At 44.7% G+C, this 12,692-nt stretch overlaps 1 protein-coding gene and 1 long non-coding RNA gene across 3 annotated transcripts in view; one reads left to right on the top strand and one right to left on the bottom strand.

The window, feature by feature from the left end:
• Positions 1 to 1,089, bottom strand: part of NOTCH2 (notch receptor 2) — a 163,964-nt gene extending 162,875 nt beyond the window's left edge. The window contains exon 1 of the mRNA XM_049618358.1: positions 928 to 1,089. Coding sequence (XP_049474315.1) covers positions 928 to 1,000 — 73 coding nt within the window. The 5' untranslated portion in view covers positions 1,001 to 1,089. The remainder of the gene's footprint in view (positions 1 to 927) is intronic.
• Positions 1,090 to 1,291: 202 nt separating this feature from the next.
• On the top strand, positions 1,292 to 11,777 carry LOC125913275 (uncharacterized). 2 transcript variants are annotated; one of them, XR_007454960.1, is made up of 3 exons: positions 1,292 to 1,586; positions 9,690 to 9,873; positions 9,968 to 11,777. It is a non-coding gene; the product is annotated as an uncharacterized LOC125913275 (long non-coding RNA). The 2 variants fall into 2 exon arrangements; XR_007454959.1 differs by lacking the exon at positions 1,292 to 1,586 and adding an exon at positions 7,454 to 8,239.
• The last annotated feature ends 915 nt before the right edge of the window (positions 11,778 to 12,692 follow it).

The raw sequence follows: 12,692 nt of genomic DNA, 5'->3' as shown, positions 1-12,692 counted from the left end.
AACCATAAAGACGCTTTCCGAGGAAGCACTTTGAATTAACGTATCCACTTTTCCTCACCCGCCCCTGCCCCACCCCCAACAATGCCAAAAGAGCAGCAAACGCCGCTGCCAGGTTGGAGGAGTTGGTGATCGTCACACCACATTCCTGGGGCTGGACACAGACTCTGAAACAGCGCCCGAGCTCAGCGCCTTGGAAAGAATAACAGCAGTCGAGATTTTTAAATCATGTGGCTCATGCAGCCACACCAGTTTCTCTACTGCTCCTGCCTCCACCTTTCAAAGGCTCGAGCAAAACACCGCGGGTTCCTCGGGACCACGGATTCCGAATGTCCGAACCCAGGCACGCCACGAAGCCCTGTCCCCATCCACCCCAAAGCCGCCCACCCGTCCTGCGTGCCTCCCTTGGGCAGAGCGAGGTCTGGCCGTGAAGGTGCAAGCCGTTGGGCTCGGAGGCCCTGCCCCCGCTCCCTCCACGCCGGAATCTGGCATTCCTTCGCTCAGCCCATCTGCGGTCCGCGGCCGGCGAGGGTTCGTCTCGGGCAGCCGGCCCTCGGCTCTCGCTCGACCCCAGGAAACGCGGAACCAGAAGGGCAACGCAGCCCAAGTCTCCGCACACGACCGCTTGGGAAAGCGAGTTTCTGAGGCTCGCGGCCCGGCCCCCCTTCAGCCGAGGAGGCGTGTGTTGGGGCCGCGGGGGTGTCGGAGGCGGCGGGGAGCGCGGGGGAGGGGGGCCCTGACGGGGTCCAAACTTTCGGGAACCGAGCGGCCCCGCTCGGAACCCGGCCTTCTCGCAGAGAGGAGGACGCAGGAGGGCGGGGTGGGGGAGGTGGAGGCGGATGGAATGGTCGCCCCAGGTGGCCGGCCGAGCTGGGCCGGCGGTGCGCGGGACCCGGCGCAAAGGACAGCGCCCCTCGGCCCGATACTCACCACGCGCGGGGGCCGCGCGGCACAACCAGAGCGCCAGCAGCGCCCACAGGGGAGCGGGGAGCAGGGCGGGCATCTTCTCGGTCGCCTCCTCCGCCGCCGCCGCCGCCTGCGCAGATCCACATGGGGAGGGGGTCCCCACCAAGGGTCCCCCCCCCACTCTCTCTCCCCTCCTCCTCCTGCTTCTGCGCCTCACGGCCTCGCGCTGTGCCCCGAAGCCCGGGCGTAAATGCCTCCACTCCCTGCACCCCAAGGCTGCCGCTCCTCAGCCGCCGCCCGAAGTTTGGCTGAAACTTTCTCGGCTGTGCAGAGAAGCAGCCTCGTGTGTCCTTCCGCCTCAGCCGCCTCCTCCCACCGCAAGCCCCGCCCCCTGTCGCCGCGGCCGGGCCCCGCCGCCTTCGGCACCCAGGGGTTTCCCGCAGGAAGAAGCGCCGGCCCGAGCTGCGCGCGGAGGGATCTACTACGAGCCCTCCGACGGCCCCGCCAGCCTCCTCCGACCCGCGTCGGGTCTGGACGCGCCTTAACTCCCTCGGCGCTGGACTGCCTCCCCGGGCCGGGCCTCTCCCGAAGGAGGTGGGTGTTCGGACCCTGAACTTCAGACGCCAGGGTTGCCGAGATCGTGAACTTGCCGGGAGAGACGTGCCTCCTCCAGTGAGAGAGAGGTATCGCCCCCACACACCCACACTTACACACGCTCTCGGGCTAGCTGCAGGAATGCGGTAGAGAAGGGCCAGCGCTGTCAAAGGAAATGGGGGCCAAGGCGCCAAAGGCCCCTGAAAAGGAACGTGGCCATCACCCGGGTTGTGCTGCACCGTTCATTCATTCATTCAGTCAGCAAATATTTCCCAACCGCCATACTTGGCGTAGCAGTGTGCTCAACACAATGGGATGATCCTACAGACGCGGGATGCACAAACTACTTTAGAGGAGAATCCTACAGGATTCAGGGAAGGTTTGGCTAAAGATATTCGTTGTGACATTGTTCGTAAAAGCCAAAACTTGGAAACAACCTAAATCCCACCCATAGATGAATAGATGAAGAATGCATGGTATATTTGTAAAATGAAATGGAATACAGCAATCGAAGAGACTATATTCATATATGTCAGGGATAGATCAAGAATAAGATGACAGTGAAAATCTGGGTGCAAAAAGAGATATAAAGTATATCATTCATGTATATTTAATATTTTTCAGACCTGTGCCATCTATTATTTATAGATGCATACCACACTATATATACTATATATATACTATACTATAAAGTATACTACTATGTAGTATACTATGCTATAATATAGTATATATATATATATATATATACACACAATGGAATATACCACACTATACATATAAATACTATATTATAAAGTGTACTATATAGTATACTATACTGTACTATATATATATAATGGAGTATACCACACTCTATATACGTATATATACTATACTATAAAGTATACTATATAGTATACTATATTATAATATATATATAATGGAATATACCACATTATATACATATATATACTATAAAGTATACTATATGGTATACTATACTATAATATATATATAATGGAATATACCACACCATATATATAATCGTAATATGTAGAATATAATATAAATAGAATATAGAACATATTCTATAGAATATATAGACTATAACCAGAATAGTGGTTACTCCCAGGGCAGGACAGTGGGGGATGTCACCAAGCATTGGGTACATATGGGCTTACTATTTGTAAGAAAAAAGCTGAAAACAAAACAAACAGAAGGGTTTGTGTGGTTGTAGCATTCCAGAGGACAGCCACCATAAAAGTAAAGGTACAAATAAGGGAATAAGTAGATGAGTTCTGACACTATTTGCATTTACAGGAGTCCAAGAGGGAAGGGGGAGCTGGGACCAGGTTAGTAAGATCTTGAATGACAAGCTGAAAAGGGGGAGGACCAGTTATCCCTCAGATCATAGAAAACCACTGAAGGCTTTTGAACAGGGGTGAGACTTGGTGGAAAGAAAAGTTGCTCTGATAATCCTGTGCAAAATTGATTGTCAGGAGCAAAAGGTGAACTGGAGTCCAAGGGCCAGTCAGGAGTTTGTGAAACATTCCAGGCCTGGGGTGATGAAGGCCTGAACTAATGAGGTGAACGTCAGAATGGAAAGGAAGAGATGGAATTGAGACAATCTTGGGGGAGGGGGGGAATGGGGGGTGCAACTATGTGACTAATTGGATGGGGGAATTTAGGATCTCATTGGGAAGGAGAATTCTACCCACGGGGCTTCTCCCTGTCCCTTACAGGATAAACACCAAACTTTTAAAGGCAGTAAAAATACAAGGCCTTTACTTCGTTGGGCCCCATCTCTCACCCTCTCTGCCCCCATTGTGAACTTTACACAATAACAGTATTGAAAGATTTGACATTCCCCCAAACATATCTTCTTGTTTCGGTGTCTGTACCTTCTGTTCCTGGGCTTGGAAGGACTCCTGCCATCCCCTTCCCTCCTTCTCTTAGTGAACTTCTAGTCATCATTAATCCTTCAGGCCTGAGAAGGTTTTGCTGACACTGTAACAAATTCTTACTCCTCACGGACAGTCTCTCCACTGTACTGCTTCCTTATTTTCAGGCAATGTCTATTTTTTACACAGGATTGCTGCTATTTCTGTCTTCTCAACTAATTAGGAGGTCCTTATGGGCAAAGACCATGGCCTTATTTATTCCCAGTGTCTATCACATAATAGATGTTGAACTATAATGTAAAACAACACTAAACAAATGCAAGTCAGTATGATTATAGGCTGGATTTGAATAAGCACTTTATAATAAATAAGCAAGCACTGTTATTGAAAGTAGTCACCTTGGGATGCTAGAAACTCTTTTCAAAAATAACATAATTAGTCAAAATAGCTTTGGAATTTCCCTTGTGCAAATATGTTCACAGAAAGAAAATAACACTACTTTTTAGTTGTTAACCCATAGTGTTACCAGCTAGGGCATTCTCTTTACCCATTAAATATAGTTCATGGTGTCTTGGCTCTATAGAAATTTTAAACATCACCTGCAGAGACTAGATTTGTCACTATTAAAATATATTCAGAAAAATGTGAAGGTACTCATCCCCAAAAAGCAGCTCTGGAAATGGCTGAGGCTATGACATTATTTTAAAAAGGTATGCAGTTTCCCAAGGTGACTGGTTGTTGTTGTTGTTGTTGTTGTTTTTAACGTTTATTCAATTTTTGAGAGAGAGAGAGCACAAGGAGGGACAGAGAGAGAGGGAGACATGGAATCCGAAGCAGGCTCCAGTCTCTGAGCTGTCAGCACAGAGCAGGGCTCAAACTCACCGACTGTGAGATCATGACCTGAGCTGAAGTCGGACGCCCAACCGACTGAGCCACCCAGGCGCCCCTAAAATCAAATCTTCATGACAGAGAAGAGGGGAGACACAGAATCCGAAGCAGGCTCCAGGCTCCATGCTGTCAGCGCAGAGCCCGATGCGGGGCTCAAACCCACGAACTGTGAGATCATGACCTGAACTGAAGTCGGACGCTTAACCGACTGAGCTACCCCGGGCCCCCAAGGTGACTGTTTTAAGGAAAGTAATTATTATGTTCACATATAACTTTTGCTGGATTTGTTATAATTTTAAACTTATTGCACACATTCCCATAAGGACAAGAGGAATAAAGAATAAACGTTATGAATGAAAGTAGGAGAAGGACATTACCAAAGAGGTATTATAAAAGACATGTTTTGAAAGAAGCTATGGATATAAAATAGTCAAAAAAAACAAAATGGGAGCTGAAAATCAAGGGGAAGACGAGTTGGCAAAGACAGAGAGGAAAACAAATCAGTCCAACCCATCATGTATCATTTTGATGAATATTGCCATGGGCCAGATCCTGTGTGAGTAGCTGAGGGATAAAGACAGACAAGTAACCAACAATGAAGATCCAACATGACATGTAGAATGCTGTGGGTTCACAGAGAAGGGACGATGAGTCCTGTCCCAGCCCAGGAGTGGGCAGGGAAGGTTTCCGGGAAGACGTCAACTGCTAGACTAAGATTGAAGGACCAAAAGATTAATCGGGTAAAGAAGAAGAGTTCTCATGTTTAGAAGTCTAAGGCTATTTCAGACACAGGGAACAGGTATAGAGGCAGGCAAACAATAAAGACCTGAACCTGTTCTCTAAAGTGGGAAGATAAGAACTTAGGCAGGAGCTGTGGGGGTGCAGAAAAGATGGGCTCCCAAGACTAGTAATGGTTTAGATGAGAGAGGAAATGTAGGTCAAGGAATCAGCAATGACCCAGGTATCTTGAGGCATGATGGGCTATTCCCAGGCATAGGAAATATAAGAGAAGGAAAAGGAGGTTTCGTAGAGTAGATAAATGGGCAAAAGACCAATGTTGCTGAAAAGGGGAAAGCCATGTTCAGGTGTAGCGGGGCCCTGCAGATGTTAATTGCTTTAGGACCCTGACTGATTAGCAGGATGGAATTGCACTGAAATACACTTTCTGTGGTCGACCTCCCCACAAAGCTAACCCTAAATTCTACCGTGTGCAGTTAGGTGACTATTTCCCTAATCCCTGTCAGCAGCCAGGGGTCACGTGGTACAGTCTCAAAGCTCCAGTAGCAGCCGAGAACATAAAATGCCAGAATCTGCCTGGAGATGTCAGCCCTAAATGTACTCAACAGTTTGATTACTCAGCTGGATTTGGGAATGGCCTTCCCTAGGACAGTACTTCTAGTCAAAGCAAATCCTACTTGACAGGAGAAATTGGCAGGAAAATATTCAGGTGATCCCATAAGTAATGAGCCAGTGCTAGTTCTTAAAGTTTCACAACTTCACTGAATCAAAGAAATATGGGATGCCACACACTTTCATCTGAAGCAAATAAGCAAACAAAAAACCTCAGCCTCCGGGCTCAATTAAAATCTACACACCATTAGCAGTAGAAAAACATGAATAAGGGCCAGCACTAGTTTTCATTTTAGTCAAAACTAAAAATATGCACAAATGTCTTTGCTAATTAAAACTCAAGTAAAAATTGCCTCCCAAAACAAATACAGAATTAGGCACTTATTTATTCTTAGGTCTGTTCTCTCAGATCCAGTAGGGTACGAAACCACTCAAAGACAGGGATCTTACATTGTCCATTTTGCCCCAGTTCCTAGCACAGCAGTACACATAAAGTGTTCATAGTATATGCATTGAATAAATGCTGCATGAGGGGCATATATATCTATATGAATTGGAGAGAGATGCATAATTGTCTGGGTCTTTCGGAGAAACATATGCTGAATCAGTTAAACGCTATAGATGTTGAAGAAGCGATTCTGGAGAACTTATCAAGCCTAGGTTGAGCTACTCAACACATGTACTCCACACGTCTCCCCACATAACCCAGGAACCCAGAGTTGTGTGATAAAGTGTGTGTGGAAGCAAGAATTAAAAGGAAGATCTCTGCAAAATAATACCTTGCATTTGTGCAGCGCTTTAGGCTTTCCAGAACACTTTTAAGTACATTATCTTATTTGATTCGCAAAGCAACCATGGGAAACAGTCAAGCCAGTCATTATTATCCCCCATTTCACAGATGAAGAAACTGAGATAGAGTTTAAGTGCCTTGCCCAAGGTCAAGTCATTAATGACAGCTGAGACAAAACCCCTGCTATTTCTGACTTCTTATTCTGTCTCATTCTGTCTCTTCCTAAAACATAACACCAGTTATGAAGCACATCCAAGACCATCTTTAGTTTGGGTACCTCTGGGCAGAGGGCCAACAGCTTCACCATATTGGTGAAGTCCACCACAATGGGACAAAACAAGCTGACTCATTGTAATTAGGAAGCCTAAGCAAGCAAGTACATTCTTTGGTTTAAACACATCTTTTGAGAGCCTACCCTCTGCAAAGCACATCCTTGACTCTGTGGTGATACAGATGTGCATCAGAACCAGCCCCTGTTCTCTGGACATTACAATGCATCGAGGAAGGCCAACATACAACATAACTACAGCAGAGATGAAGCATGGGGCTGTGGGAAAGTAGAGAGCACTGTGATTAATTCTAAGGCCACTTTCATTTCATCCTGTCCCCAGCCTACAAGATATGAATGAACTGAGGTGGCCTATACAGCTGGACTGTAAACACTGTGAGCACAGGAAGCATCTCTTATTCTTGTTTGTAAACCCCACAGCAGTTGGTTCCTGTCTTGCAGGGAGCATGGAGTAAGTGCACAATGAAGACCTGCATTCTGAGAGGTCCACCAGGTTCAGTCAAACAGAGAACAGGTTCCAGAAGGATTCAAACTAGCTCTGAGCATTAGGAGCCAAGAATCTTCAGCTAATTGTCTCTGCTCTGATTAAGGGTATAAATAATGTAAGAAACTGTAACCTGGGCCTCTTGACATATCTTTACCCTTTTAGGAATATGAGTATCTCAACTTAATTGATGTCAAGGGGTGCCTGGGTGGCTCAGTCAGTTAAGCATCTGACTTCAGCTCAGGTTATGATCTCACTGCTTGTGAGTTCGAGCCCTGCATTGGGCTCTGTGCTGACAGCTCGGAGCCTGGAGATTCTGTGTGTGTGTGTCTCTCTCTGCCCCTCCCCTCCTTGTGCTCTGTCTCTCTCTCTCTCTTTCTCTCTCTCAAAAATAAATAAATATATAAACATTTTTAAAAATTTTAATTGATGGTCAAGAAGAGGAAAGTTTAAGGTTGTCCTTGTATAATGAAATGTTCATATGTATGTACTACACGATGAATGGTACTGTAACTAGGAATCCCAAATTCTCCGCTATCCATGAGATAAGCAGCTAAGTTAGTACAGGAATGCTCACTTTAGCATTACTTAACTTAAAATTTTCTTTTAAGTACTTTATGCTGGGAGGTATTATAGTTCAATTACTAAGTGGATGTATATATTTTATATATAATGACACAAAAAGGATTGACCTGTATGCACCAGGACATCTCCCCAATTCAAAAGCAGCATAAACCCACAACTGTGTAATTATCAAACCACAATATTATTGGATAACTCACAGTGCTTCTGTCACTAAAATGGTTATGCAACTGTAGATATTTATGAAATGTTAAGGTGTTTGTTCCCAGAGACTATTCAATTGTTTCCACCAACATTCTTATATTCTTCCCTCACAATTAGCCAAGACATTCTTGAGCAGTGAGGTCCAGGCCCACAGAAAGTTTCCACCTTAAAGTATGAAAAAAATCTTCATTCTGAGTACAGATCACATCGAACTCCCCTGAAGCAAAAGAAAGGGGAACATTTTCTTATTATGTGGAATTCAAAGCGGTTAAGTAAGTATGAGGATGGAAGCATCACAAGTAAGGAAAAGAAATCTCACTTTTAAAAGTGAGCATTAAAAAAGATCTTCTAAAGTAATTCATCAGGAGATAATTAATGGCTGGCAACAGGTATTTATAATGGAAGCGTACATGGCCTTAACGATAGGGTTTGCTTCTGAAAACATTCTAATTAAAAAGGGAAAGAGTAATTTTATAGGAAAGTACAAATCAGTGGTGTGTATGTGTGCTAATGTGTGCAGAGACAGAGGTGGTAATTGCTGGGCTCAGACCAGGTATCTGTTGCTGAAGGTAATGACCTTGTAAAATATACAAATAGGGTTTCCAACAAAGCTGAAAGTACATCATTATTACTCATGAATGCAGGACAGAATGTAAAATTGGAATTCGGAAGGTGAGTGGTGGTTGTACTTGATCTGGACACCAACTTGGTTTTTAATCATTCTGGTTTTTGTTAAGAATAACGTGATAGGACCACTCTGCTCTCTGGCTCAGACCACTGGTCTAAGCATTTTTCTTTCAAAACTTTGACTTTTTCCCTTTTATCCTACTTACTAAACATCTAAGCAAGAAAAAAAGAACAGATGCTAGCAAGACAGAGAATGGTTCCCACATTAAGATTTACATCTGAGTCTGGGAAAATACACCTCATTGCCTAGAAGGGCCCTGTGGACAGTTCACACCTCTGTTGGCTTCTTTTGCAAGATATAGTTACCTCAAAAGAACCTTCCTTAATTGAACTCTTATGGTCTGGAATACTGCCTGTCTACCGATGACTATCGTTTAAAAGCATTTACTAAAGGCAGCAGTTGGGGGCATAGATCTTTCTTAAGTAAGGGGAGGAATGGACAGCAGGAACACAGACTGGCTCATGTAAACTCCAAGTGCTGCAACGAGGAGACAACCTTCAAGTTTCAAAAAACAAACTTGGAACATGCAAAAAGTAGTATAGTTCCTTATGTGTCCTCTGCCTGGGGTTTTGAGGAGAAAAGAGAAGTATGAAGAGTTGAAAAGAAGAAAAAGAGAAGAGTGGGAGAGGAAGGTGAAAGGGCGCTCTGGAGTAATATGCACCTGTTTAGAAGGGGGGAAGTAACACAAACACTAGCAAAAGAAGAAGCAACATGGAGTTCCTCCTTGCACATTTCCCTCTTCCCTCCTGAAGGCCTGGAGTGAACCCATAGCCTTGCTCTAGAGGTGACAGACAACCACCCTGAGGACACCTCCCTGAATTCCCTCCAAAGAATTCAAAGCTTCCCCAATGCAAATCAGTTCCCTCTATCATAAATATTTATAGATAATAATATTGGCCACATTAATAATGATAATGTCAGGAAATGTTAGAGTGCTTACGTCTGTGAGGCGCTGTATTAAGCACTTCACCTGCGTTATAATTTGTAATGTCCCCACCAGCTTATGAGTATATGTTATCATTCCCACTTCACAGGCAGAAAACGAAATCCAGAAGTTGCCCAAGAGCACACAGCTGCTATGCAGTGGCACAGCCCAGGTCCTTCTGACCACCTCCAGTGGCAACAAATGACTTCTGCAAATTACATCTGCCTGCCCACAGGTCTCTGCCACAGCATTTCAGTCCCACCCATTGTTTAGACAACTTGCCTGAACATGGAGTAAGTTGTCCACTGATCATATATTGTAAGCCTGGTCTCCCAAGTTTATTAAAAGAGCAGCTTGATCACATACCTCCTTTGTGCTCCCCTACAGCAGGATGCCCAATCTCTCGCTTGTCAGCCTCCAACCCTGGGACAACTCAAGGGCTTCATTTCCCTGCCTCTGCCACTCAGAGGAGAGAAGCTCAGACAATTCTACAGGTTGGTTCCACACTACAACTTTTTATTTTGAAATGCTGTCTTCTAAACGTACCAAATAAAAGACAAAGGCAGTAGGGAAAGAACCAATTCTATTTATTTCCATATTTTCACTTAAATATATACATAATTAAAAATTAAAGGAAAACCCCCTATAATGCCATCGCCAATAAAATTTTGGTAGATTTTATTCAGGCTTTCCTTCCTATGCACCTTTCAAATAGTTGTAATCATGACACGCATACAGTTTTTAGCCTGCTTTCTCAGCTAATTCATATAGATCATAGATCTTTTCCTGTGTTGCTACAGAGTTGTCATATGTAATATTGTTACTATCTGCATTATATTCCAGCATTGATGAAATGTAGAGCTCGAATGCTTCCTATGTCAGTATTGGGATCTGTATCCAGAGTTGTCCGTCATTCTGCAGAGATAGCCCCTGCCGACAGTCTACCCACACTGCATCCCTTGCCCAAGACAGTGGAGTGAATGGGCAGGCCCCTTCAGCAGCTATAATAGATCAGCACCAAATACCCACCACCCCCACTGCTGCTCTCTAACATCACTACCCCACCCCCCACCTCTAAGACATGGGCAGGCCTTTACCAGTCTCCTCAGGCCTCTTTCCCTCTTTCTGTTCCCTGTTTCCTCCCCAGCAAAAGGCCTCACTTCCCACTTCAATAAACATATCCCTTAGCTCAAATATCCTCTCCCCTGTAGAACTGTCCCTAGCCTTCCCCGTTTCTGTACTGGCAGACCATCAAAGCGCTCCCCCAACCTCTCTCCCTTAACCTCACAACTTAGCTCTTATGTTCCCACCTTTCCTTCCTGCCCTTATATCTCAGAGAAAAGTCTTTCCTATATTCCATTGCTAATCCTTCTGCATTGGCCATTAATTTCATCCTCTTTGGACTTTTCCAAGACAGTCTTGCCATTCATTATCCATCTGCCCCCACTGTCACTGAGGGCATTTCTTGCCCTCTACTGGCTTAATCCTCTCAGCCAAAACTTTTCTTCCAGCCATAATGCACATGCTTGTGCACACACAAAATTACTTTCTATTGTTGGCTCAGACAAATTTCTCTTTCCTTTCACTCATAAACCTCTTAAAAGAGTAGTTTCTCCCTTGCTATTCTTACTTCCTCAACCCATTATAGCTTTCTGTTTCTACATTTATTGAGCATCTCCTATGTGAAAACAATGGAGAAATAGAGATGAACAAGGCAGTCCCTGCTCCTGAGGAACTTCTAGCTAGTGGGGAAGACAGTAAACCAAACAAAATAACACAATAAAATAAATGCCATAGTAGAAATATGTGCAGCAGGATCCATAGAAGAGCTTCCTGGAGGAAATTGGAAAGACTTCCTAGGAAGGTGGCTTTTGAGTTAGGCCTTGAACAGTGCATTCAGTATTGCCAGGTAGAAACTATCTATGTGTACATTTGGAGAGAGAGTTGGGGAGAGCCTACCACTGACAGAGGGAATGACTTATGCAAAGGGCTGAGAAACTATGATATTGACACGTATTTAGGGCTTCAGCTCAGTTATTGGAAGAGTTGGTTCCTGGTTCTCTAAGCAGCCCGCTTGGAGAAGAGACGGAGAAAGATTTGTTCAGGCCAGTAGTTCTCCAACTTTGGTGTGCACCAGAGGGCATGAAAATACAAATTGTGGTGCCCCGCTCCCAGAGTTTTGAGGTGGGGTATGGGATGAGGCTGGGTAATTTGCATTTCTAGCAAGTTCCCAGGTGATACTGATGCCTTTGGTCTGGAGACCACACTTTGAGAACCACTGGCTTAGTAACTTGGTTTCTGCTCAAATTATTTTATTGAAATTACTTTTAGAGGTCACCAAAGACCTTCAAGTGCCAAATCCAATGAACTTCATCTCAGTCCTCATCCTCCTTGACCATATTCAGCATCTGACACAATTGATGATTTTCTTAATGGTCTCCCAGCTTTCAGTCTCACCTTCCTTTGTACATTCACTACACGGCAACCCACAGGACTGTCCAAAATAGAAGTATAATCCCATCACTCTGTACTTAAAACCCACCAGTGGCTCCCCTTACCTATGGTAGTTAGAACCCAGACTCCATAGGCTGACGCAGAAAGCTCTTAGCATTCTGGCCACATTTACCTCCTCTACCTGCCCCTGTGTTACACAGCCCATGTTTCAAGAACATCAAACTATAGGCCAGTCCGTCTCCAGACATGCTATGTGCTCTTCATCACTGCACATGCACTTTCCTTTGCCTTGGATATCTTTGCTGCCTTCCCTCCTCCACCCTATCTTCCCCTTGGTCTGTGGAATCCTAGCTCAAGGCCTAGGTCAAATGCCATCTCCTCTTAACTCTTTTTCAGATTTGTTGTGCCTTTCCCTGAGTCCCTCTACCACTGGTTTCTGCATAGTATATGCACATAGTATATGATGTGAAAATGGCCTTTTAACAATTAGTTGAACATATGACTGTGCTATTGGGACCTTCTTGAGTGTGTAGTCAAAGTCTATTTATTATTTTTGTTATTCTCATATAAAACATCCAATATAGATGTGCTAAATGAATGTTGGGTATGTGGCCCACACTCAGTGATTATTTTGATTAGTGATTTAAGTAGGCACTCA

Source organism: Panthera uncia, assembly GCF_023721935.1.
Source record: "Panthera uncia isolate 11264 chromosome C1 unlocalized genomic scaffold, Puncia_PCG_1.0 HiC_scaffold_4, whole genome shotgun sequence".
Classification (NCBI taxonomy): domain Eukaryota; kingdom Metazoa; phylum Chordata; class Mammalia; order Carnivora; family Felidae; genus Panthera; species Panthera uncia.
Note: the sequence above shows the minus strand (reverse complement) of the source record. Positions and strands in the feature narration are given on the sequence as shown.